Source organism: Carex rostrata, chromosome 31 (genome assembly GCF_964058835.1).
Source record: "Carex rostrata chromosome 31, lpCarRost1.2, whole genome shotgun sequence".
Taxonomy (NCBI): domain Eukaryota; kingdom Viridiplantae; phylum Streptophyta; class Magnoliopsida; order Poales; family Cyperaceae; genus Carex; species Carex rostrata.
Genome location: NC_135948.1, coordinates 5586435 through 5610648, shown reverse-complemented (window position 1 = coordinate 5610648; position 24214 = coordinate 5586435). Strand labels below are relative to the sequence as shown.

The 24214-nt window shown below is 33.6% G+C and overlaps 3 protein-coding genes across 7 annotated transcripts; 2 read left to right on the top strand and 1 right to left on the bottom strand.

The window, feature by feature from the left end:
* The first annotated feature begins 613 nt into the window (after positions 1–613).
* On the top strand, positions 614–6814 carry LOC144547596 (uncharacterized). Of its 3 annotated transcripts, XM_078296283.1 has the most exons (15): positions 614–750; positions 826–985; positions 1359–1420; positions 1510–1597; positions 2541–2602; positions 2732–2825; positions 3250–3513; positions 4341–4736; positions 4817–4999; positions 5083–5187; positions 5304–5387; positions 5801–5963; positions 6068–6137; positions 6365–6538; positions 6655–6814. In XM_078296283.1, exons 2-14 carry the CDS (start codon positions 887–889, stop codon positions 6504–6506), a joined length of 1812 nt encoding a protein of 603 aa, XP_078152409.1. In that variant the 5' UTR covers positions 614–750; positions 826–886; the 3' UTR covers positions 6507–6538; positions 6655–6814. The 3 variants fall into 3 exon arrangements, with proteins under 3 accessions (XP_078152409.1, XP_078152408.1, XP_078152410.1); XM_078296282.1 differs by having other exon boundaries at positions 6365–6720; XM_078296284.1 differs by lacking the exons at positions 5801–5963; positions 6655–6814 and having other exon boundaries at positions 621–750; positions 6365–6506.
* Positions 6815–10631: 3817 nt separating this feature from the next.
* Positions 10632–15258, top strand: LOC144547615 (putative pentatricopeptide repeat-containing protein At3g25970). 2 transcript variants are annotated; one of them, XM_078296305.1, is made up of 3 exons: positions 10632–13316; positions 13969–14089; positions 14981–15258. In XM_078296305.1, the coding sequence occupies exon 1, from the start codon at positions 10757–10759 to the stop codon at positions 13169–13171; it is 2415 nt and encodes an 804-aa protein (XP_078152431.1). In that variant the 5' UTR covers positions 10632–10756; the 3' UTR covers positions 13172–13316; positions 13969–14089; positions 14981–15258. The 2 variants fall into 2 exon arrangements, with proteins under 2 accessions (XP_078152431.1, XP_078152430.1); XM_078296304.1 differs by having other exon boundaries at positions 14978–15258.
* An 864-nt stretch (positions 15259–16122) lies between these two features.
* SULTR3;5 (sulfate transporter 3;5) lies at positions 16123–21760 on the bottom strand. Of its 2 annotated transcripts, XM_078296281.1 has the most exons (13): positions 21406–21760; positions 20581–20794; positions 20284–20455; positions 19419–19484; positions 19200–19313; positions 18636–18752; positions 18400–18526; positions 17939–18225; positions 17127–17317; positions 16944–17029; positions 16738–16814; positions 16242–16449; positions 16123–16192 (listed from the first exon to the last, which is right to left on the bottom strand). In XM_078296281.1, exons 1-12 carry the CDS (start codon positions 21713–21715, stop codon positions 16288–16290), a joined length of 1923 nt encoding a protein of 640 aa, XP_078152407.1. In that variant the 5' UTR covers positions 21716–21760; the 3' UTR covers positions 16123–16192; positions 16242–16287. The 2 variants fall into 2 exon arrangements, with proteins under 2 accessions (XP_078152407.1, XP_078152406.1); XM_078296280.1 differs by having other exon boundaries at positions 16123–16449; positions 21406–21759.
* Between the last annotated feature and the right edge of the window lie 2454 nt (positions 21761–24214).

The window sequence follows — 24214 nt, the reverse complement described above, 5'->3', positions numbered from 1 at the left end:
TACAAATTAAATGCCACAGACCTCTCAAATTCTTTTACTGACAATATACAACCAAAAGGCAACAACCAATTAATTGATAAATTCTTCAAGAATGGATTTGTTTTGTTTTTAAGTAAACAGTTACACGGATGATCGGCCACAGAAGATCTGAACATCTTCTCTGGATTAAAGGGATCTGAGAGTGATTAGCAAAGTAGCAAGTGGGATCAGGTGTTTGCTTATCTAGCCTAGGCTAGCAAGGTCATTAAGGTAATTTCCAATTTACCCGCGACGACAATAAACCGAGTCTTCGGTCTTGGACCGTAAACTAACTCCGTTTCTTAGTTGGACGCTCTTAGAAGATTGCAGATCTACACTGTTCATTTCAGATCGGATAATCTTGTTTCGATCTAGACTTTATAGACACCATTGTTCTTTCATAGGTACTAACCGTTTGATCTAAATCGGACGGTAGATACTTTGTTAGGCCCATCCATGAGTATGATGATACCATTGGAGAGAAACCAAATTGATTGATTGTCGGACCGGTTCGAACCGGCTAGCACGTGCTCTACTCTTGAATCCTTCTTTGTTTTATTTTATTATTTATTTTAAAGTGATTTGATTTTTCATTGTTTTCCAGAAAGAGCTGAATTTTCTCTTTCCAGCTAAGACTAAACCCTCTCTTACTGTTCTAGAAAGAGAAGTAGAAGAGAGAAAGCACCAGCCACAAAGCGTTCCTCCTTCCTTTTCTCTCTCTAGCTCGTAAAGGTAGGCTTTTCTACTCTCCTTTTTCTCTTATCACTTTTATGTTTGATCAACTGATTTACTATACTTGTTTTGTAGCGGATTGAGATATATCATAACCCAAAATTGAGGAGATAAGAGAGAGAATTGGAGGTAAGTCATGGGGAGTAGAATGAAAGAAGACGAGAAAAACGAGAAGATAATTCGGGGCCTTTCAAAATTGTCAGCGAATAGGAGATGTATAAATTGCAATTCGCAGGTTGTGTTATACACTTGTACTTAATTCGTCTCTAGTCTAGCTTTAATTTGCTGATACGCATTAAATTCAAGCTTGTACTTACTGATTACTAGCTTGTTGTGGTTATTTCGTAAACTACTTGTTGCTTCAAACCCATGATTATTTTTTCTCAGATTTAAAATTTTTAATTCACATTATTTTTTATAAATTAATGAGAACTACTGATTGTATTACTGTATTCTATATATGCATCTGAGGTTAGGACTAAGCCCATTAGAATTCAATAGAAGCTTGTACCAGTAAGGTGTCTGATCGGGATAGTACTGTAATTGTTGCAAGTAATATGGAAAATAAACTAATTTTTTTGTTTTGTTTTTGTTTTTTGGTTGAACAGGGGACCCAATATGTATGCACAAATTTTGCCACTTTTATTTGCATTAATTGTAGTGGAATACAGTAAGTCTTCCTAGCACCAACTATAAAAAAAGAAAACTGCAATGGCCTTTGTATTTATTGCATAATATAATTACTCTTGTTGTTTCTAGTCGGGAGTTCACACACCGTGTAAAATCAATATCTATGGCCAAATTTACAACTCAAGAAATTACGGCATTACAAGAAGGCGGCAATGAGGTAAACACGCATACAATATAATATGCATAAAATTGTTCTGTCCGGGCCCCTTACAATTTACAAAAACTGAAGTACCAAGTTTAACCCTGCAAATGAGAAGTCCCTAAGAAGGATGAAACACTTGTCACTGTCTTGATTTCTTTCTAAAATCACCTTACGGCTCCTTTCACTCGTTACAGGGAAAATTAATACTGACAGGGATTATTTTGCACATTTTAGATGTTTTTTGGGTGTATATAATATTCTCAGTTTTTTCAGGGTATTTGTGGGACCTATCATTTTGTGTTTGATTTTGAGCTTTTCTGGGCTCCAATTTCCCTAATTATATATAAGAAGGATACAGTGACAACCTACTTCAAATTTTGTCAGAATTGAAAATTAAAATTAGAAATGTATTTAATTTAATAGACTGTCTCAAATTGGTGCAATTTGATAATCTTTTGGTCATCGATTGTCTGCTGGTAAAACTAAACTGTTTAAATCACTTGATGGATGATGACAAATCTATCTAACTCATAAAGAACATGTTGACAATTTTAATTTTTTTGTTTTTGTTTTGATAAGTTTCACAGCCGGTTGTCACAGTTATAAAATACATTTGCTGTCAATATAACCCATCCCATCATTTTTAATGTCCGTTTACATATCCAAGTAAATATTCTAAAATTTATATTCATCTTTAAATTCCTTAATTAGCTTGCAAAAGGAATGCTTAGGACTTTGGCCCCCTACAATCTATAGTGTAGGCATAATATAGTTAGTATGTTATTAGTATTATTACTATTATTATTGGTACCATTATTACTATTAGTATTATTACTACTACTATTATTATTTTTATTATTATTTTATTACTATCTACTTCACCTTGTGACTACAATTGGGTTTCATTTCTAGCCTACCCCAATCTTGTTTGGAACTAAAGACTTGGTTGTTGTTGTAGCGTGCAAAAGGAATCTATTTCAAGGGGTGGGATTTTGAACGGCAGTCTCTTCCTGACAGCAGGTACAATTGGATACCGGCCTACTGCTAATTTTTTATCAGAATAATTGTGCTCCTACTTTATGAATATAACAAAATATAAACATCAAGCAAACAAAGTTATGTTTTGTTTTACCTTATTTCATTTCTTAGTGATATTGATAAACTAAGAGATTTCATCAAGCATATATATGTCGATCAGAGATTTGTTGGAGAAAGAAACGCTGATAAGCCACCAGTTGTAAAGGTAACAGAAATAAATCTGCTCTAAGTAACTTATTGATATTTTCTTTTTATACCCTTGAACAAAAATCATATTGAAACAATCATTTTTGAGACCCTCGTATGCTCCTTTATAGCAAGTAATTTTATAAGCCATCCCATAAGTTAAAAACTAATAGAGACTTCTCAGCAATCAAACTGTGGTAGTAGTCTCCCAGACGAATGATATTTGGCATGTTTCCATGAGAGGCATGCACCTAATCGGGGATAAAGATTTTAACAGATCAGTTTTTGCTTCATGCAGCCGCACAGACTATACAGAGTGCTGTTTTGATTCTATAGACTGTGCGCTAGCCAAACTGCTCTGTTAAAATATTTATCGCCTAATTGGCATATTGACACTGCTTGATATTCTCATGTTTGATACCGATATGTGGTATATTATGCAGGTTGAGAGGGAAAGTTCTATTCAGGAGAGGTCCTTGGGCCCACCATATGACAGCAAGCAGAGTCCAAGGAAAGATAAAGCAGCTGCTTCTGTAAATGGAACCAGTAACAGTATTTCTGACACGCACAAGGAAGTCGCAGGATCCACTTCACGGGCCGTCAAAGAGGATCCTCCTGTTGTTGTTCCACCTTTAAGGATACTAGAACCACCAAAGCTGGATCCGCCCGGTACACCTAAAACACCTACACCAGTAGCACCAGTTCAGGTACACATTCAATTGATTTTGAGAGACTTTCATTTATATATAACATCGAAACTATGTATTTCCCCCTCCAAAATTCATAATATCATATTTACACTTCTAAATTACAAAAACTCACAAAATTGCCCATTTTATTGTCATTTATATTAAAACTCATTTTAAATTTGTGAAGTACCCATTTTTTTTGTTTTTCTTAATAAAGGGTAAAATGGGTACTTTGTATGTTTAAAATGAGATTTAATAGAAAAGACAATAAAATGGGTAAATTTGTGAGTTTTTGAAATCTAGAAGGGTAAATATGATATTATGAATTTTAGAGGTGTTCGGGAGGGGGGGGGTAAGTAATTTCAAAGTTTTTGAGGGCCATACATGAAATTTTCCCCTTTGATTTTTTTTTGTTTCTTACATGACCTGTAGGCGTATTACATCATATTGAACGATAAATTTGGATCTCCAACCCCAATCCAATCCCAACAATGGATTCTGCCCTCATTTGCTAATACATGCACCTTTGATTTTTTACCCCTCTTGTATCTACAGGACGTATTAGATAGAACTCCTTTGAATTCTCTCTGCACATATAAAAAAAAAAAAAAAAACACTACAAGTGACTACTATGGTTAGGTAACTGGGTGCATACTGGTATTAACCATGATTGGTATGGTACAGACCATCTCTGTCATGCAGTGAATGACTTGATACCGTTTAATATTGCTGTACCATTACCGGAATTTGTAAGACATGCATGCAAGGGCGAGTTGTTTGTTGTACCAAATTGCTACCATTGTTTTGATTATTTGCATTTCTTTAATGAACGTATTAATTCACAGAGCACCAAAACAGAGTCAAATACAAAGGATACAAGCACCCAAAACCCACCTGAAGTTAAGCTGGTATCTTCTATAAGTTTGATCGACTTCGACTCAGATCCAGAACCCGTCCCCAAACGGGAAACACCACCAACATCCAATCAAAACAGAGATGTTGGATGGGCTTCCTTTGATACTCAGAGACCTTCATTTGCAGCAGCCCCCTCTTCGAGTGCTAACAATCTAGAAACTTCTCTAGTCCGTCAGCCTGCTTCTAGACCTGTTCCAGGAAATACTTATTCCCAAATGTCAATTCAGAACAATACTTCACATCAAAACAATGTTTCTCTATTTCCTACAGTGCAACGTAGCAATCCTCAATTAAATGGACTGCCTGCTGCGGGACCCACAATTCAGGTTATTGTAAAGTTCTTTATCTGCATTCAGAAAATGATACTTTATTGATGCTGACATGTATTGGCGCCTTTCCTTTTCAGTCTTGGGGCCAACAAGTTGCACCAAATATTCATACAACCACTATTGCGCCAAGTCATGCATCATTCGCCAGAGGACCACAACAATTTATGGATGGACCAGGAGCATTACCTATGGGTAGTACACCACTTCAAACGACTGCCTCTCCAGCTGCACCAAGTGGTGGTAGAAGTGCACTCCCAGAGGTATACTGTCTCAGATAATCTTTTTTCTGGTATTGTACAAATCCATTTGTTGATCTTGTTCTTACATTTATAAATAATAACAGGACCTTTTTAGCATGATATATGCACAACCACCAGCTCCAATGCCGGGATGGCATTCAGCTGCACGTGTTCCAATGGGGTACACGATGCAATATCATACTCAATCTGTACGTGCTATTTTGTTTCTTTCCTATTTCATTTTTACTTTATTTTACTGAAGCAATCGATTATAACCCTTTAATAACAATATCTCTCTCTCATTTTTCAATTTATTTTGTTACAGCCAGCTCAGATATATGCACAGCCTGCACAATCCATTAACCCATTCGACATTGGCGGTATACCTAAACTAGCACATGCTTCCACTGTAAGCAAACTACCTAGCCTTTTCAGTTTTTCAAGCATGCTGCTAACTTTGATTAGGTTAAAACTAATTGTCAATTTTTCTGAAAAATTATTAAAAAATATTCACAGCCCATATCAACAGAAGTTACAGTACAACCTGGGCAACACTTTTTTGACTGGTTACTGAAAGATGCTGAATAAAGTCGAATTAACATGCAACCTTGTTTTATACTAGATTTTCTCTTTATAAAATATCAACAGTTCAATCATTAAATTTGATTTGGGACACAAGTACCAAGGGTGAAAGCATACTGGCTCAACTGAATTGACAAATTGCTGATTCTTCTTCTTTTATTCAAAATTATGATTACAGACATTGTTAGGGTTGTCTGGTTCATTTATTGAATTTTAATTTAACTTTTACACCCTTGGCAGTTTCCATCTATGTCATCAATGCAAGGAGCATTACCAAACTTCAACTCCGGGACTGGTAACCCTAATGCATTTTCACGTGCTAATAATATGGATTCCTTTGGCACACAATGGGCCCCGCAACCGCAACCATATCAACCTTCGTATCCTGTGGCATCACATCCAAGTACTTCCAAATTTGAAATTTGATCTTGCTCTAGACTTGTCCATGCATTCCTCTTTTCTTTTTGTGTCCCTTTTGAAATATTTAACTTCTTTTTCTTGTTTTAGGTCAATACTCAGCTCAGCCGCATACAAACAACATAGTTCAGAAAATGCCCAATAACACATACTATCCTGGGTAATTATGTCAATTATTACAATATTATAATGTCAGTCATCATAAGAGGTGAAATCAATCTTTTCACCAAGCACTTGCTATACATTCTGGACCTAATGTACACTGGAATTTTGAAATTTTGAAATTTTGGGCGATGTAATACTGGTATGGGGTTTCCCATTAGTGTCATACCTGAAATTTGAGAATATAAGTGTTAAATATTTATACTTATGTTTGGTTTAATATAGGAACCAAGTGCTAGGTGGCTATGGTACAGTTAACGGAGGTTACGGGTTATCGGGCAGGAACCCACAGCAGTTGTCATTTAGAAATCCACAACCCGGTAATGCTGGTGTGTTCCCTTCAGTTGGAGGAAATCCTTTCGCTTAAAGCTATTACTGCTTATTGTAATTGTCTAGTTTGTGTGGAAATTTCTGGTTTGTGGTTGTAATTGTATAGTTTGTGGTTGTAATTGTAAATCAATCCTTTCGCTTATTGTAATTTCTAGTGAAATCAATCCTTTCGCTTAAGAGTATAGTTTGTGGTTGTAATTGTAAATCATCTTGTAATTTTCATTTCTTTTGTTTGGGCTTATTGGTTTGTAGCTCTGTGTAGTTTATTGTTTAATGTTTTTGCAAGTGCTGATGGTGCTTATTTGCATTTGATAAATTGATAGGTCTACGAGATTGTGTGAGATGTAAGCATTTTTGTAATTGTTGTTATCATGACAGTCTCTCAATATGTTAACCTTTTTTTTTTTTTGATAAAAAAATGTGAATTTTTGCATAGTTTGTGTGGAAATTTCTGGTTTGCAAGAAAATAAGGAATATAATAATAAGAACAAGGAGGGAATAAAACAGAAATAACTTCGATTTAATTCTGGATGTGAGAAAGGGGAGGTAGCACAATTAGTTGGGAAAAAGCCATAGAGTTGTTGTATCCAAAGGTCGAGAGTTCGATTCCCTTTTATGACTTCGTACTGCAAAGATTTAAAAAAATAATAATAATCTTGGATGTCTCTATATGTATTCTGACCTTCTCTCTTACAGCAAGGTAAATTCCACAATTATGATAACTAATACATTTCTTTTCTTTTTTTGAGTAAGAATAGGAGTCATGCTCCTATTTTATTAACCGCAATTGGTTACATGGTTTCAAGGGCTTTGAGAAATAGCCCTTTAATGAATTTATAAATGGTTAAAGAAATGAAAAAAAAGTAAAGAAAAAAATATTAATTTTCTGTAAAAAAAAAAATAATAATAAAAAAATAGAAATCAAAATCAAAACATGCTTCGTGTAACTTCTGGATTTGAGAATTTCCACTGAATCATCACTTCTTTTGCTAGATCTTCAATTGTTTGAAACTGTTCTTGAAACAGTCTTGCACAGTGCTCTCGCCATATTATAAATATTGTAATTAGTAATAATTCCCTGAATTCCTTAGGCTTCTTATTATTAAACAACGTTACTTCATAGTCTGCATCTCCAGTGAATTGTACACTAACAATAGGTTAAAAATCCGAGTGTATAGTAGTTTCGAGAAGACACATTCTCTAAATAGATGCATAGAAGTTTCTTGTGACCCTCGACACAGGTAGCAAATGCTGACCATATTGAATCTCCTTTTATTTAATTTTTTTGTGGCCAAGATTCTATTCAACAATAATAACCATCCAAAAATTCTGAACCGTGGTGGTGCTGGCAACTTCCAAAGGCGGTGCAATTTGCTTTTGATTCTTGGTCCATTCTTTAGCACATAATAAGCAGATTTGACAGTGAACAAACCGGTTGAGTGACTCTTCCACATTGCATCGTCTATATTTTCTTGTGACAACATTAACCTTGACTGGTCTATTATCTGATGAAATGCTTCAAACTCAGAATGAGCCCTTTGAGTGGTGATCGGTCTGAACAGGCTACTTGTGTTTGCAGTCTGGAGTACCTTATTGATAGACACTTCCTTGCTCCATGAAAATGTATATAAAGCTTTGAACCGCAATTTAAGGATCCCTTCTTCCCAATCTTCATCCCATAAACTGATCGTGCTGCCATCTCCCATTTTTCATATCATAAAACATTGACAAAATTGTAGTACACTCTTCAAATGACTTTTGAAAAAATATGACTCGCACAACCCATTATTTTGTGACATATAAAGCACTTTGATAATGGATTTTCAGAGATTATCTTCCTTTTTAACCCATTGCCAAATCCATTAATCGCTTGATTAAAATCTTTAAGATCTAACACTCCGAGGCCGCCCAGCTTTTTTGGAGTACAAACAAGGTTTCAGTTTACCAAATATATTTTCCTTTGATTTCCTAAGAGACCATGCCACAGAAAGCCCCTTCTTATTCTGTCAATCTCCATTATTACCCAAATCGGAAGCTTAAAAAGGAAACGCTGAAAAGGTAATATGGAATTATTTATGATTGATTATGTTTCTCTATTTTCTCCATTACCCAAATGATCTCTCTCTTATACTTGGTGCGAAATACGACAATTATAGTGATGATTTGTTTAATCTGTAAATATATGCGGCATATAGTTTTGATCACAAACGTTTGAAAGCATCTCATCCTTTGTTTGAACTATTTTCCCTTTTTACTATTGTTTTTTTAGGGTACCCTTTTTACTATTGTTGACTCAATTGTTTTTAAAATAGATGTCAGCTCTTTATTGAATGATTTTTTTATAACAAAACTGAGTTCCGAGGATTGATTTTGATCCCCACATTGCAAGGAAAATTGTGACTTTCTTGTGTTGGCCCGTCATAAGGATGAGTTGGGAACTTGGGGTCATGTTTGAATTGTTGATTTGTAATATTTACAAGAAACGTGGAGATTCATTGTAGAATTTGAAACCTATGTGTTATTTTATTGTTGGTGCAGTGTGATAATTTTTTTTTTATTCGACTCGGAATCATCTCAAAATCATTTCACACCGTACTAAATTAGTAATGATGGCCTGTCGAATCCTTTTGGTTTGCGTAAATATTCGTGTAGATCAACTTCACGCGAATTTTGATAACATTGGACGGTTCCGACCGGACACTGAACCCGTCTAAAATCCGTCAAAAATAAACTTTTCTCCGACAAAATTTCCAATTTAAAACCAGGTCTAAATCCGTCAAAAATAAAATTTGCGCTCCAAGGCATTTGCTTACTGCAGGTGTAATTTTTTTTTTACGATTTTTTTCAGCTCGAGACTCTCTTTCCTTAACCATCTAACATCATAGGTGTGGTGTGATTATTATTTTTATTTTTGGTGGAGTTTGACGTGTAGTTTTTGAAGTCGGATGAAAAAGTTGTCGCATATGGTATTATGGAGTTTGACTAGTATAATATTAGTGTTATTTTAGCCTATATAACACCAATTTTAAAACCTATCAAATCGACTTCGAACGACTAATTCAAACCGTTCAAACCAATTTACATTATGTGTGAGGTGTTTACATACAAATTTTTTATATTTTCGAGTTATTTTAGTATCAAATCAAGCGGAAAGAATATTGAAAAATTAATATATTAAAATTAACTTAAAAACTCACATATTTGACTGCTTGACTTAATACTAAATAAATTTAAAATGTTATAAATTTTGCATGTAAACGCACAACTAATAAAGTAGATCGGTTTGAACGGTTTGAATTTACCGTTTGAAGTCAATTTGATAGATTTTAGAATTGATATTATATAGGTTGAAATGACACTGATATTATACTAGTTAAACTCGGTATTATGGTGTGACCGTGTGAGGCACCTTTCTACTTTGACATCGCATCAATAGTGCGTTGTGATCGGTTTTTCGAAAATCCTTCCCTTTGCGACAAAGCCGTATATTTTTAATAAATAAATCCTATTTCTTCTAAAGTCTCTTTAATTGAAAACTCTCTCTTGAATTTAAAATATCTTATTTACTCTCTCTAAATCACATAAACCGTATTAATTGCTTTATGTGTACTCAGTTTGACATATTTTTTTTTTTATTGTAGCTTCAATGATGTTGGGTTTAAAATGATAATAAAGAGTTTAGCTAGTATAACATCAGTGTTATTTCAGCCTATATAACACCAACTCTAAAACTTATCAAATCGACTTTGAAATACTAATCCAAACCATTCAAACTGATTTACATTATGAGTGATGTGTTTACATACAATTTTTTTTGTATTTTCAAATTATTTTAGTATCAAATCAAGTGGTAAAAATATTGAAAAATTAATGTATTAAAATTAACTTAAAAACTCACACTTTTGACTGCTTGACTTAATACTAAATAAATTCAAAAAATTATAAATTTTACATGTAAACACACAACTAATGAAGTAGATTAGTTTGAACTGTTTGGATTCACTAGTTTTTTTAACATTTGTGTCAATACAGACGGTTCGGATTGGTTGTGAATTTGAGTCACTGCCCACTGGGGAAAGGAAACAATAGCAAACAAGTCCCTCTCAATTCTAAAATCTCAATCCTCAACTCTCAACCCTCCGGCGGCTATTCCCTGATCGCCTCCTCTCCTCTCTCGCTCTCTCTCTCTCGCTCTCTCTCTCTCTCTCTCTCTCTCTCTCTCTCTCTCTCTCTCGCTCGTTCCTCACCAACGATGCCTGTCTCTCTCTCACCTCTCAATCGATTGTTATGTTAAGATCTGTCCTCCATTGTTCCTCTCTCTTTCTTTTCAAGCCCACCCAAAAACACAATCTGCATTTCATCGCCTCCCTTGGCTCTCCAGCTGAACTCCCCACCAGGACCCTTTCTGTGACACGTGGAAAAATCTCAGACGTCCTCCAAATCCTGGGCCCAATCCACCTCACATTCCCTACCTCGGAGGTGCGATTGTACATAAGCCTTCTCAAGAAGTGCATCCGTTTGAGCGATTCCTTCAAAGGAAGCGTTGTTCACGCGCATGTGCTGAAATCGGGCTTCGGATCCGACTTGCTCGTGTGCAATGTTTTGCTGGATATGTACGCAAAAGGTGGGACCTTGGGTCGTTGCCACAAGCTGTTTGATGAAATGCCCGTTAGAGATTCGATTTCTTGGTGCACGTTGATTTCAGGTTTCTCAAATTATGGGTATTATGTAGAATCCTTTGAGCTATTTAGATTGATGTGTCACAGTGGTTCTAAGCTGAATTGTTTTGTGATATCTTCAGTTTTAAAAGCATGTGCTGGTTTGAGGATCTTAGAACTGGTTCAAATGTTTCATGGGTTTGTAGTTAAATTGGCTCTTGGTTTTGACCCATTTGTGGAGATTGGGTTTGTCGATACATATGCTAAATGTGGAAATCTAAGGAATGCACGCAAGCTGTTTGATGAAATACCCATCAAGAGTCCAGTTGCTTGCAATGCCATGATATCAGGTTACATCCAAAAAGGGCACTTTCTAGAAGGGTTAGAGCTTTTCAGGGAAGTGAACCGAGTAGGTTTGTTAATGGATGTGGTCACACTTAGAATAGTGTCCTCTGCTGTTTTTTCCCTTGGATTGTTGGAGTTTTGCAAAAATATCCATGTTTACTCCATCAAACTGAGATTAAGTGGTGACAATATTATTGTCTCTCAGCTTGTCAAGCTTCTAACTAAATTAGGCGAGATAGAGTATATTAAAGAGCTCTTCAGGTTGGTTAGAAAACCTGATTCATCTTTGTATGCCCTGGTCATATCAGGGTTCAATTCGAATGGGTACAGAGAAGAAGCTATAAGATTTTTGATTAAACTTCTTTCCTTAAACCCAAATTTGAAGGAGGGCGACTTTGTAGTTTTGGTTAACACATGCTCTGTCAGGGAAGAAGGCATGCAAATCCACTGCCTTGCATTGAAAACTGCTCATTTTTCATACCTTTCTGTAAGCAATGCACTAATCTCCATGTATGTAAAATTTGGAAGGATGGAGGATGCTACTCAAACCTTCAAGAAGGTTTTAACCCGTGATGTGGTTTCATGGACAGCCCTCATGACTGGATATGTCCAGTGTTTTGATTCCAACATGGCCCTTAAAATCTTTCAAAATTTCAGAAGAACACAAATGTCTCTGGACAAACACTGTGTATCAACAGCATTAAATGCTTGTACGGGGCTCAAGAATCTGAATAAAGGAAAACAACTACATTCTTTGATTCTCAAATTGGGGCTGTTATCATCTGATTTTGTAGTTTCATCCTTTATTAACATGTATGCAAAATGTGGGCAAATTGCGGATTTCACTCGGCTGTACTCCCAATCTGAATTAACCCGGAGTTTGATTTTAATTAATGTGGTGCTTTCTGGGTTTTGTTCGAACTTTTGTCCTGAAAATGCTCTCAAGCTCTTTCTGGAAGAGCACCAGTTGGGGTTTGTTCCTGATCAATTCACTTATTCAACAATTTTGAGTGCTTGCAGGGATGTCAAAGCAAAGGAAATTGGTGATCAAATCCATTCTATAGTTCTCAAATCGGGTTTTGCAAATTCTGACACAGTTGTTGGAAATTCTCTAATAGATTTGTACCTTAAATGCGGGTGCTTGGCAAGTGCATGCAAATCATTTTACAGCATGAGAAAGAAAGATGCCAATTCATATGCTATGTTGATGTCAGGCCACATACAAAACGGAAATAACAGAGAAGCCCTGAAACTGTTTTCTGAGATGCAGGAAAGTGGATTGCATGCAAGTCCAGTTACATTCACGAGAATTTTGCGTGGCTGTGCTGACATGTCAGCTGTTAATTTGGGGAAGCAAGTGCATGCGTCCATTATTAAAATTGGTTTGGTTTCAGATGTGTACATAGAACAAGCTCTTGTGGGTTTATATACAAAATCAAATCTATTGCAAATGGAGGAGTGTGAGAAAGGTCTTGAATCTATTGGTGTCTTCACCCTTGAGGGAGAAGAAGAGGATGGTTGCAAGGACGAAAATGCCCTTGAATTTGATCAGAACTATTTTATGGTTGATTTGTCAAATTGTAAAGACAATGAAGAGAAATTTTTGAAATTTTCAATCGAGGATCAGGTTTTCTTGGTTGCAAATTTGGGGATTTTGGGTAGAATGCGTAATGTGAGTCATGGAATTAATGCAACTTGAGTTACGGTGAATAACTCTAGAAGTTAGTTCAATCTCTGAGGGGCCTGTGAAGGAACAGAATAAAGCACTGGAGAATTTCTCCACCTATAGTTCTCCAATAAATACAATCCACCATGATCACAAAAGAAGCAAACATTGAATCCAGGTTTGTGAAAATACTCAAACATCTACTTTTGATATTTTTACAAATGATTACTGTATTTGTCACTAATTTATCTCTACTGGTTCTGTGAGAGTGAGACTGAATACCATATTGGTTCCAGTTAACACCCAAGCTGTGTCAGCTTGAAGAAAAAATGTTTTTTTTTTAAGAATTTTTCTTTATTCGAGTGATTGTTTTATTTAGCGTTTACAAGTGCATTCGGATTTTTAAATGTTTTATACTGTATATGGAATTTTGGTAGATCTGCGGAGTAGGCCATGGTTAATGCTTTTGCAAATAAGCTACAATTATAAAACTCAACTATTTCAACTTCCATGATTTTTGAGATTTTCTCTGCAAGCTCTCCCATATCATGATTTTAGTGGAACCTAATTCTCCAATGCACTTTGGTTTGTGACATTGAACTTGGTAAATTATTTCACAAAATTATTTGCAAGTTATTTGTAAGCTTAAATTACTACATAAGCTTGCATACTTTTTGTCTATCAGACACATAAGGCACATGTAGTGTGCCCTTTTTCATTGATAACTTTCAATAAGAATATGATTGAGGCTTAATGTGCTTACTATGATATTTTGGGCATTTTTCATTGGCAAAAGGGCGCTAAAAGTGTTTATGAATTCTATATTGTAGGTATAGGTCATACACATATCATATGAAGTGCTATGCCATATGTCTATGCTGCTACCTGGAGGTGCTTTTGATCAAAATTGCAAATACAACAAACTTTTCTTGTGAATATATACACACAAAGGTACATTTTTTCTTATTGTTTTATTGTTCAATTCTATTCTTCTCCTCGTTTTAATTAAGCATGTACTTTCAAATTTGTGATTCTCAATTAGAGGTGAGTAAATTGCTCATACCTCGTGACTCGCTCATTAAAAACTCATTAACAACTCGCTCATTAACTTAATGAGCCGAGCATGAGCATACTCCAACTCGCTCATTAAGAATTTGCCTCATCCAATCCCTGCCACATCCAATCCCAAATAAATCAATGAATCAAGTTTCTGCCGCATTAAATCAAGAATTTGCTCATTGAGCTCTATTTAGCAATGTTAGCTTCTGCCTCTATGCTACTTGATGTGTAAAGGCTTTTGGATTTCTATTTTATTTTTGTGAGAAACTTTGTAATATATTGATGCTATTCTAGTTTTTGGGGAGAAACTTTGTGAGCTTCTGCCTCTATAATCTCAATTGTCCTATGCATTGAGAATGAAACATTGGACTAGAAAAAGTTGCTACATTTATATATTTTAAAACTTGTGTAGAATGTAAATATTTGTAGAATTGTAGGGCTAAATCGAGTCATTGCGTGAATGCAGCTTAGAATTGTAGGGCTCAATTTGTGATTATCCATTCTTTCAAACAGTAGAAGTGAAAAGTATGAAATTCCTGAGAGTACATCTGAAAACAGTTAGCACTTGTCATACAGACTTGCTAAATTTTTTTAAAAGAGAAGGCATAAAACTTTTCAGACAAATTGAAGGAGGCCCTGACCCTTTTAGTACTTTATGGAAATTTTTCTTGGGAGCTAGACCTTATTTATTATTTCTTCAATAAGGCTTTTATTTTCTTTCCTTTCAAATAAGCTCACAGTCTTTTGTCCTTGCAAATTTTTGTGGTTTCATTTTTAAAGCAGAGCCAATGCCGGCAAGGAGCTAATTTATACTTGTTAAGACAACTGCTGAGGTACTTGCCCATTGTTTCTGAAGAGACGAAGAAAATGATGAGATACATTGTACATGTTATACTGAAATGAAATGATATATGTTGTTGGGTGAATATAATCATGTGTCATATAACACACCATAATGGAATAAGGGTTCTATGTTTTTTTCTTGAAATAGTTCCTATTCTTCTTTTGTTATTTATCCATGTACTTATATTCTTTTGTTGCAATGTCAATTTAAATAGATAGCACCTTTTGCTATTTTTGTCCTGTAGAAATTTTATGGAACTGTAGAGAAACATTGACATATTCTTTTTAAACCTTTGTAACGTTTAAACATATTGTTCATAAGCCTTCAAATAAGAAAAAGCTCATAAATGTTCCAATGAAGCATTATTTTATTTAATAAATGTGTGACCACATGGAATTAGAACTTGGGAAATGGGTTGGGGCAAATTCTGTTAAGCCATTTAGATCTCATATAAAGTTATAAACAGATATATATTCTCGAAAGTTGATGCTCAAGTGTATATTCAGCAATTCATAAAAATCTATATTTATATTGGCTTTACAATTAATGCTTTTTATTATTGAGCCGAAGCCTTATTTTTCCTAGATTGACACACACAATTATATAGTAACAAATCGTAAGTTAATGCACGCAATGGTTTGGCACTTGACTATACATAATCATAATAAGTTATACAAACTTTTTTATTTTTTTTGTTTAAAATATTAATATTTTGATATATTATTTGAACAATTTTTTTTTAATTATATCAGTATTATGTCCGGATTATTAGAATTTGTAAAATTATTCTTGAATTTCAATTTTTTCACTATGACATTTATCAACAATTGGCAATACCAAGAGTAGAAAATTATGCATAAGCAGTGTGCTAACTAACAAGTAATCTCAGGCTTCATAATTAAACTAAAGGAACGTGCACAATCTTTTTTTTAAAAAGAAAGCGACCTTTTCTTTTATTCAACTGTGTTACCACTTACCACCCCCATCTCACCATGCATGCACAGCATATATATTTTAGGGTAACTACAATTGGAATGAACATTTTCGTGCACCACAATTATTTTTCATTTCTTTTTCATAAAAAAAAAAATCTACAACTCTCTTTGCTGTAATAAAACTTTCCTGTTAATATATCGACAAGGAAACATAATAATTAATTAATCCTTCTCCCGTGAAAGACATCCGCTATCTAAACATAATCTAAGGCTGAGATTGTGATAAACTCTTGCTCTGTTTTGTAGAAATATTACACTTGCTCTGTTCTATTGCTTGATTCTTGAAGATTATACGACCATGCGTAAATTGCATCTTTAATCGAGACAAATACCCATTCTTCTCCTAAAATTTTAACAAATTCGGCTGCAACCAATTTCTCTACCACTTCTTGCCTTGGATTGGTTATTCCAACCTAGAAAAATAAACATGGTTTGCTTCAGAAATTAATTTCTTTTTGGAAATAATTATACTTCTCCGAGAAAAATAATTCAGATTTCATTCAGTACAAGATTCACCTTTTCCCGCTTGAAAAAGGGTGATCATGTATATTTAAAGAGTTAATCTTATATATTTTAAAAAATGAATCTTGAACAGGATGAGAGATTAGACGAAATTTCATAAGCGATAGTTAGCCTCCCTTTACATTTTTTTTCCTCTCCTTTTATAAACATTGTTATTTATTGTTACGAAATTTTGATACCTTTATGCCTTTCTTCTCTAGAATCTTTTGAACTTCAAACAACATGCCAATGCCAGAGTTGTCAATAGCAGTCACACCTGCATCAACATCTCAACTATCAAATTCAAATTCAAAGAACAAAAAGATTAAATAAACCCTATGCCTGCATAAGAAATACCTATTCTCTTTAAAAAAAGGAAAATTATAGCACACAAATATAATCATACCCCCCATCTCGAGAACAACAAATTGCAAATCTTCATCTTTTTTATCTCCTCTGTTATTCGGTTCATTTTCAACCCATCTGGAAATTCTGATAAAAAGGAATTACAAAATATTATTTCAATATGGATATAATTAAAGGACTATATAAGGGGGAAGGAAAAGAACTTTGGTGAAATTGACCTCACCTTTCCCTTAAATAACCAGCATTTGCAAAGTAGATAGGAGAACCCAATTGCAAGACAAGAACACCAGGCACATCACTTGTACCAGAATATTGTTTTACGTCCCGGTAGAAATCTGTACCGGGTATGTTTCCTAGTTTGCATGTTTTAGGTCTTGCCACATGTATCAATGCCCTTATTAGAGACAGACCCACCTATATCAAAACAAAAACATTTCAATGTCAAAATTTGAAAAAACAAGTAACCATGTTGATAGTTGAAAAGGTTAAGTGTGAGGCTATGGTACTATGGAAACAAAAATATTGATCTGTAATACGAATCAATCTACAATACACGAAGTGCAAATAGTATCTGAACTGTTCAACGTGTTCTCCATATTAAAATGTAATTACGAACTAAATTTTACATTTTTATTTTTTACTATTTTTTTAGATAGGTAGAAAACCACTACTTTTAAAGGATCTACAATTTTTAGATCTGGTAATTTTCTACCTATCTAAAAAAAAGTAAAAAAAGAATAAAAAAAATGTACAATTTAATCTACAAGTATATATTTTTATATGTAGATCATGTTAAAAGAATTAGATCGATTGTTTAGACTTTGAAAATGGATATATTAATTGATCCATGGTATGAGTCATTATGCGCTATGCATAGTACAGCCAAATCCTCATTTAACAGCATGTAGCTCATCAACTGGTAGGCACTTGATGATGCATCCATACTAACTGATATGGAATACCAATTTCATAGCCTCAGTCAAAGGTTAAAGTAAATACTTCACACTTTACTAATTTTTTTGGTATAATCCTTACCGAAACAGAGAGGCCGATAACCATTGTGAACATGAGAACTCCAATAAAGGCCGCCATACAAACAATGAAATCGAACTTATCAACTTTGAATAATCTCTTGAGCTCGTGAATTTCAATCAGACCAATCATGGCAACTATGATAATTGCCGAAAGCGCCACCAGTGGGGTAAATTTGAATAACGGAGCCAAAAATAGCAGCACCAACATAATACATATTGACATAACCACGTTTGAAAATTGTGTCTTGCATCCCGCATGGTAGTTCACGGCCGATTTTGAAAAAGGACCTGAAATTTATTGTGATCCAAATATAAGAGTAGTGAACCTTAAATTAACATGAGCAATTCTAAGGAATGAACATTAAACAATTTTTTTTTTATAAACATGTTGTTATTAACATTGTTTGCAAATGCAAATACATACAATGCGAGGTGCCTCAAGCAAACTTTGCATAGACTCACCTGTTGTGAGATAACAAGAAGTAAAAGAACCAGCAATATTCATTAAACCATAAGCAATCATCTCTTTATTTCCGTCAATTTGTTCATCTTTCAGCATTGCCAGACTCCTCCCAACTGCTATACCTTCCTGAAATATTGACAGCATTACTGTTACCATTTTATGTAAAAAAATTTGCTTTACATATTCAAGGAGTATAATATAAAATGAAATTCAGAAAAAAAAAAAAGGTTCTTACCGCTAAAGCTAAGAATCCAGATAGCACACCAGCTTTTAAAGCAACACTTAAATTTTTGCCTTGAAATGTTAAATGTCCGATAGAAATTGGGTTTAGACCTTTCTTCAACTGACCAACCTGTCAAACAATAAATTAAATTTATGATAAACCAAAACTAATGTAATTAGGTAATACTAAAATAACACTAAATGGTAAAAACCGTAAAATGCAGGATGCAATTCACATGCTGTAGTCCAATGCATAGCACTTAAAAAGTATGCAATGTGGATGTATGTTTAGAGAAAAAAAAGAAAACAACAATAACAACAACAACAACAATCACAACCAAGCCTTTGGTCCCAAGCAATTTATAAGATAATTAAGCTAAGAAATTAGTCCAATTTTAAATCTGTAATGTGCAATCTGATGGATATCACTATGATTATAGAGATAGGTTTTCATGTATAATTTCCAACCTGATGAAATAAAAAAAAAAAAACTTTTATTGGATATGTTGTGCCTACTTCATGTGACAATTCAGGAAATGTGAACATAGGAATTATAAAGAAATTAAAATATACTTACAATAGGTATTCCATGATCCTCTCCTTTGACAAGGAATGCAAAAAGACCCCCCAATACCACAACCAAAAGAGGAGCTATGGCTGATACCCAGAAAAGCTTTGGCATTTTTTCTTTCTGAAATGACATAATAAATACCTTATATTAGTATACAATAAAAATTCCAAATAATTGTTATTCTTGATTTATTGAAAATATATAAAGTGAAGATTCTGCACTAACCAGATGTTTGGAGAGAAGCAAGAACAAGAGGAAGCATATGCCAAGCACAAAACTTTGCCACTTCCACTGGCACAAGATAAATTTAACCATAAATTACTACTGATAGTACAGCTACTACTGTTTCAAATATACAATAGTAACAACAATGACTATATGATAGTAGTATAATAATGATTGTGATGACGAATTGCCTAATTTACTAACAAAAAACTTTTCTTGCAATTATGCACCTGAAATGGAACATTGAACTGTTTATTGACCTATTGGGCATTGGTACAGAAAACAGAAATTATCAGCTCAACATCATTTTTTTTTTATCTATATTAAGAAATAAACTAACGCTCGTTGCATATTAAATGTGTGGAGTAGCCTCCATGATTAATAGGAGAGAAACCCGCCACATCAATGGCCACACGAGATGTAATGTCTTAGAGATAGAAAAAGCTTCTTGCACTCCTTGACAAGTAACCTCTTAGCCGTTGAAAATGGCAATTCAGAATTGACTTCTGTTGATCTTTTCTGAGTTATTTTGTCGTTTCAATTTCTATGTTTTGTCTTTTATCTATGTCTATCCACACTCCAACCAATTCAACCCCTTTTCAAAAGAAAGGTTTTTGTACAAATATAAGGAACCTGACAAAATGATGTTTAAGTGAAGAATCTGGATTTTTATAATTAAAACATGAAGTGCTAATATCTCAGGTGAAAAGGAAAGGAAGGAGATAAAAACAATATCAACAAAATCAAACTGGTACAGCTACTTTTAAAAACTTACTAATGTTATACATAGAACGCATCTTTTGTATATGAAATAAAAAGATAGGAAATAGTTCATTTTTTTGGGTTTCTTTTTAATGAAACTAACCTCATGTCTATTATGAAAGATGGCATGCAGAACAGAGACGAGATCAGTCTTAGTAGTGAAATGAGTCATTCCAAGCATGCCCTTCATTTGTTGCAATATTATAATACACGCCGTGCCCCCCATAAATCCCGTAATTGTCGATCGAGACAAAAAATCAACCAATATTCCCAACCTATAATAGATGAAATAGTAGAAATCAATCAAACTTCTCTCACCCATGATCTTTATGTTCACTAAAGTGAAATTAAAAAAAAATAATAATATCCAGCAAAATTCTTCTTGTATTTTTTTTCTTACCGGAGAAACCCTAATGCAGCCTGCATCACTCCGGTGAAAAAAGCGGCAGTGAAGAACAAATTGACATACAAATCAGGGTTAGATGCATAGGTGATATTATCACCACTTTGAATAAGAGAAGCAAGAAGCAAGGATGCTGCTGCCACAGTACCAACTGCTAGGTTTTTTGAACTGCCGAAAACCGCATAAATCAAAGGTGGTACAAAGCTCGAGTCTGTGAACAAAAATAGGAAATAAAAATTACTTAGCATTAAGATTTTTCAGACACTAGTATAAGTATACTAGTACGAGTACACTATGAACATCAAGCTTTTAGTCATAACAAAGATAAATTTCATATTTTTTTTTCTCAAAATAAAATAAAAAATAGAGTGATAATTAACAAAGATAACATTTTTTACGGCAGTTATAGAAGTTAGAACTTCTCCCCCTTTTATTGTGCAAAACTACAGTTACATCCTGAAAATTGGGCATGTAATTGGAAAATTCGGTATATTCTGTCTGCTCAAGTATCTTTCAAAGAGCCGTTTCAAAAAAATGGTGAAATACAAGGACAACTAATTATTTATGCATGGGCCTGAAAACAAATATTGCTAAATTAAGCAATAGACAGAAAGCAACAAAAATCAAGATAAAATAAATTACCATCTATAACAAAATAGGAGCACTAATTTCGCTTCAAGAATTCTAGAGTTGTTTTAAGTATAACAAAACAAAAATAGAGTTGGCGAGATGTTATTTCAAACAAGACAAACTTTAATTGTCTTTCTCCATTGATCACCCCCATAAGTTAAAATGTAATTTTCATGCATGACATGTTCTTACATAATCCAATGATTGGAGGAAGACCAGCAAGGCGCGCATAACTGATGCCTTGCGGGATTGCCAGGCTGGCGATTGTCAGCCCGGCCAGCAAATCGCTCCGGAAGTACGAAAAAGTGTACTTGGGACCCCATTCGAGTATCGGTATGTAATACTGGAGACAGTACCAGACCCGCAAACCCGGTGATAACTTCTTGAAGCCTCCAAATGGGTTATCGGGGAAGAATGTTTCCTTTAAGTCCGATCCAATTGCCTGGCCAAATGTCCTATTCTTTGTTAAATTCACCTTTGGATGGTTTGCTATAGTGCCCATGGTTTTATGGTTTTAAGAGAGAATAGAAAGAGAGAGGATGATGAATGGTTGTGAAGGTTTTTGAAGAGGTATATATAGAGAGGAGGAAGCGAATTAGAGAGAGAAAGAGGAAGAGAAAAAATGTGCACACGTGGCAGTTACCAAGGGGATTGCATTGGCAGCCCAAAAACGAGTAACCAGATGATTCGGGTAAAATATATGGACAGAGAAGCTGTTTCTTTATGCAGCGCACTAGTCATATCCAGCACTTCTTTGGCTTTACTGTCTGTACGCTGCATGTAGTGATAATGCTCTGTGAATGGTTTTATCCGATGATTCAGTGAATGATGAGAGGTAGAGATGGTTAGGAGACGCTTCGGTGACAAAGATTGGAGCAATCAAACAGCGCAATTGATTAATTCTTATCCAAATTGTTTTAATTCCTTATCCAAATAACGCAATTTACATTTTTGCCATTTTTGGTCTCAGCATTTAGCAATAATTAGTGCTAGCACACACCAAATTAGTTAATTGTGAGTAATTCTAGTACAAAGTTATACTTCACTATTTTTTGCATAATGACAACGATTCATAATTGTAAAAAGTAAGAAAATTAAAATTATAGCTTTAATTCTATTATTTTAAAAATGAAATATATAAATTTCAACCCAATTAGAAATGTAGTAATTTATTTATCAAAAAAATAAAATGATATATATAAAGTATTCAAATTATTTGATGCAAGAACACTTAATTTATAAATTGACTCAAAATTTTAACAACCATGTCGTAATTATTAAATTCATAATTAAAATTACAAATTTATTAGTTTATTTAAAATTTAAATATATTAATTTTAACCCAATTATTATTTTTAATTTATTTAATAAATAATTAAAATTATTTATTTAAAAAGTTCAAGAACACTTAAATTATGAATTGAGTTTGATGTAAATTCATAACAACAAAATGAAAACATAGTTATGATTTTAATTTTGTAGTTTAAATAATAATATCAAATATCCAATCAATGTGTGCTAAAATCTAGGTGTTCAAACGGATCAGATAGTGGTAAAATTATATCCGTATCTGTTTTTATTTTTCAGATATGGATACGGATCAGATATATTAGACATATACATATACAGATCGGATAATAAATTGATACGGATACGAATATCTACTTTTTATAATAATGAATAATATCATTTTTTTTCATAATATATATTAAACTATATAGTATATCTACTATTCGAATACGGATAATTACAATTTAAAACCATATCCGTATCCGCACAGATATTCATGTATTAAATATCCGTATCTAATTTTCAAATACAGATTCAGATACAATTGGATAATACCCAACCCGTTTGCACCCCTACTAAAATCACTCATTAATTACTAATTAGTGTTGCATTCATATTCTATCACAAAGGTGGGGAAAAATTACATCCACATGATCTTTTACTTAACATTCTTTATTGGAGAACTAGATTTTTTATTAGAGAACTCGTTTCGATCTAGTGACTGAGATAATAAAATAAAATGTGTTAAAGATCATATATTTAAAAGTTAGATCGTCTTGACTCTATTTTATCTCAAAAAGATGAAGTTCCTTCTTAGCAAGGTAATGTCGAATAGTATGTTTTGATGAGCAATAATTAAACTTAACACTTGTATTTATCTCAAAAAAATAAAGTTCCTTCTTAGCAGGGTAATGTTGAATTAATGGTATGTTTTATGAGCAATTAACACTTGGATTCATGTTATTTCATCCACATTTCCGAATTGTTGCATCGTTATCACAAAAGCTAATCGATGTATGTAAGCTGTGAAATCATATTCAACTAATTTATTGCTAAAAAAGAAATCGTATCCAAGTCGCAGTTGCCAACACACTTTTGCAAAAAGGCAATATTTGCATAAGGGTTGCTATACAATTAATTATTAATTTTTTAGGGAAAGTTCTATACAAATTTGAATATTTAGTACATTTTCAATCCTTAATGTTTGGATGAAATGAGAATAGCTAGAATAGAGGGCTATTATAGAATAGAGACTATTCGAAATAGCAATGTGCATCCAAACAACATTTTTACTATTCAGAATAGTTATAATAGTTGTTATTCTCTATTCCTTATAAATGTTGAAATAACTACTGTTCGAAAGTGTGAAGAGAGAAAAAAAAATATTTTCTTCTCGGATTTCCACTAACACAATTTCAAAATTATAAAATTGACAGCACTTATGTTATTTCCACATCATGACAATTTATTTGAGACCCCACTTATCTATCTTTCTTCTTAATTAGCACATTGTTAACACTATTCTTTATTGATTACAGCTATTCACTATTTCAAATGTACAATCCAAATAATATTTTTACTAATCCGAATAACATCATTTTTATACTAATTTAAAAACACTATTTATTTTCTATTCTCATTTACTATTTTTGAATTTTACTATTCTAACTATTCTAACTTCCATTCAATCGGACAGAATTAAAAAAAAGAT

What these genes read in the sequence shown, in the direction of transcription:
- LOC144547596 (XM_078296283.1), top strand. Translation starts at nt 887, where the DNA reads ATGGGGAGTAGAATGAAAGAAGACGAGAAAAACGAGAAGATAATTCGG. An exon ending in GTATAAATTGCAATTCGCAG is followed by an intron (nt 986 to 1,358) that starts GTTGTGTTATAC and finishes TTGGTTGAACAG; the next exon opens with GGGACCCAATATGTATGCAC. An exon ending in ATTAATTGTAGTGGAATACA is followed by an intron (nt 1,421 to 1,509) that starts GTAAGTCTTCCT and finishes TGTTGTTTCTAG; the next exon opens with TCGGGAGTTCACACACCGTG.
- LOC144547615 (XM_078296305.1), top strand. Translation starts at nt 10,757, where the DNA reads ATGTTAAGATCTGTCCTCCATTGTTCCTCTCTCTTTCTTTTCAAGCCC.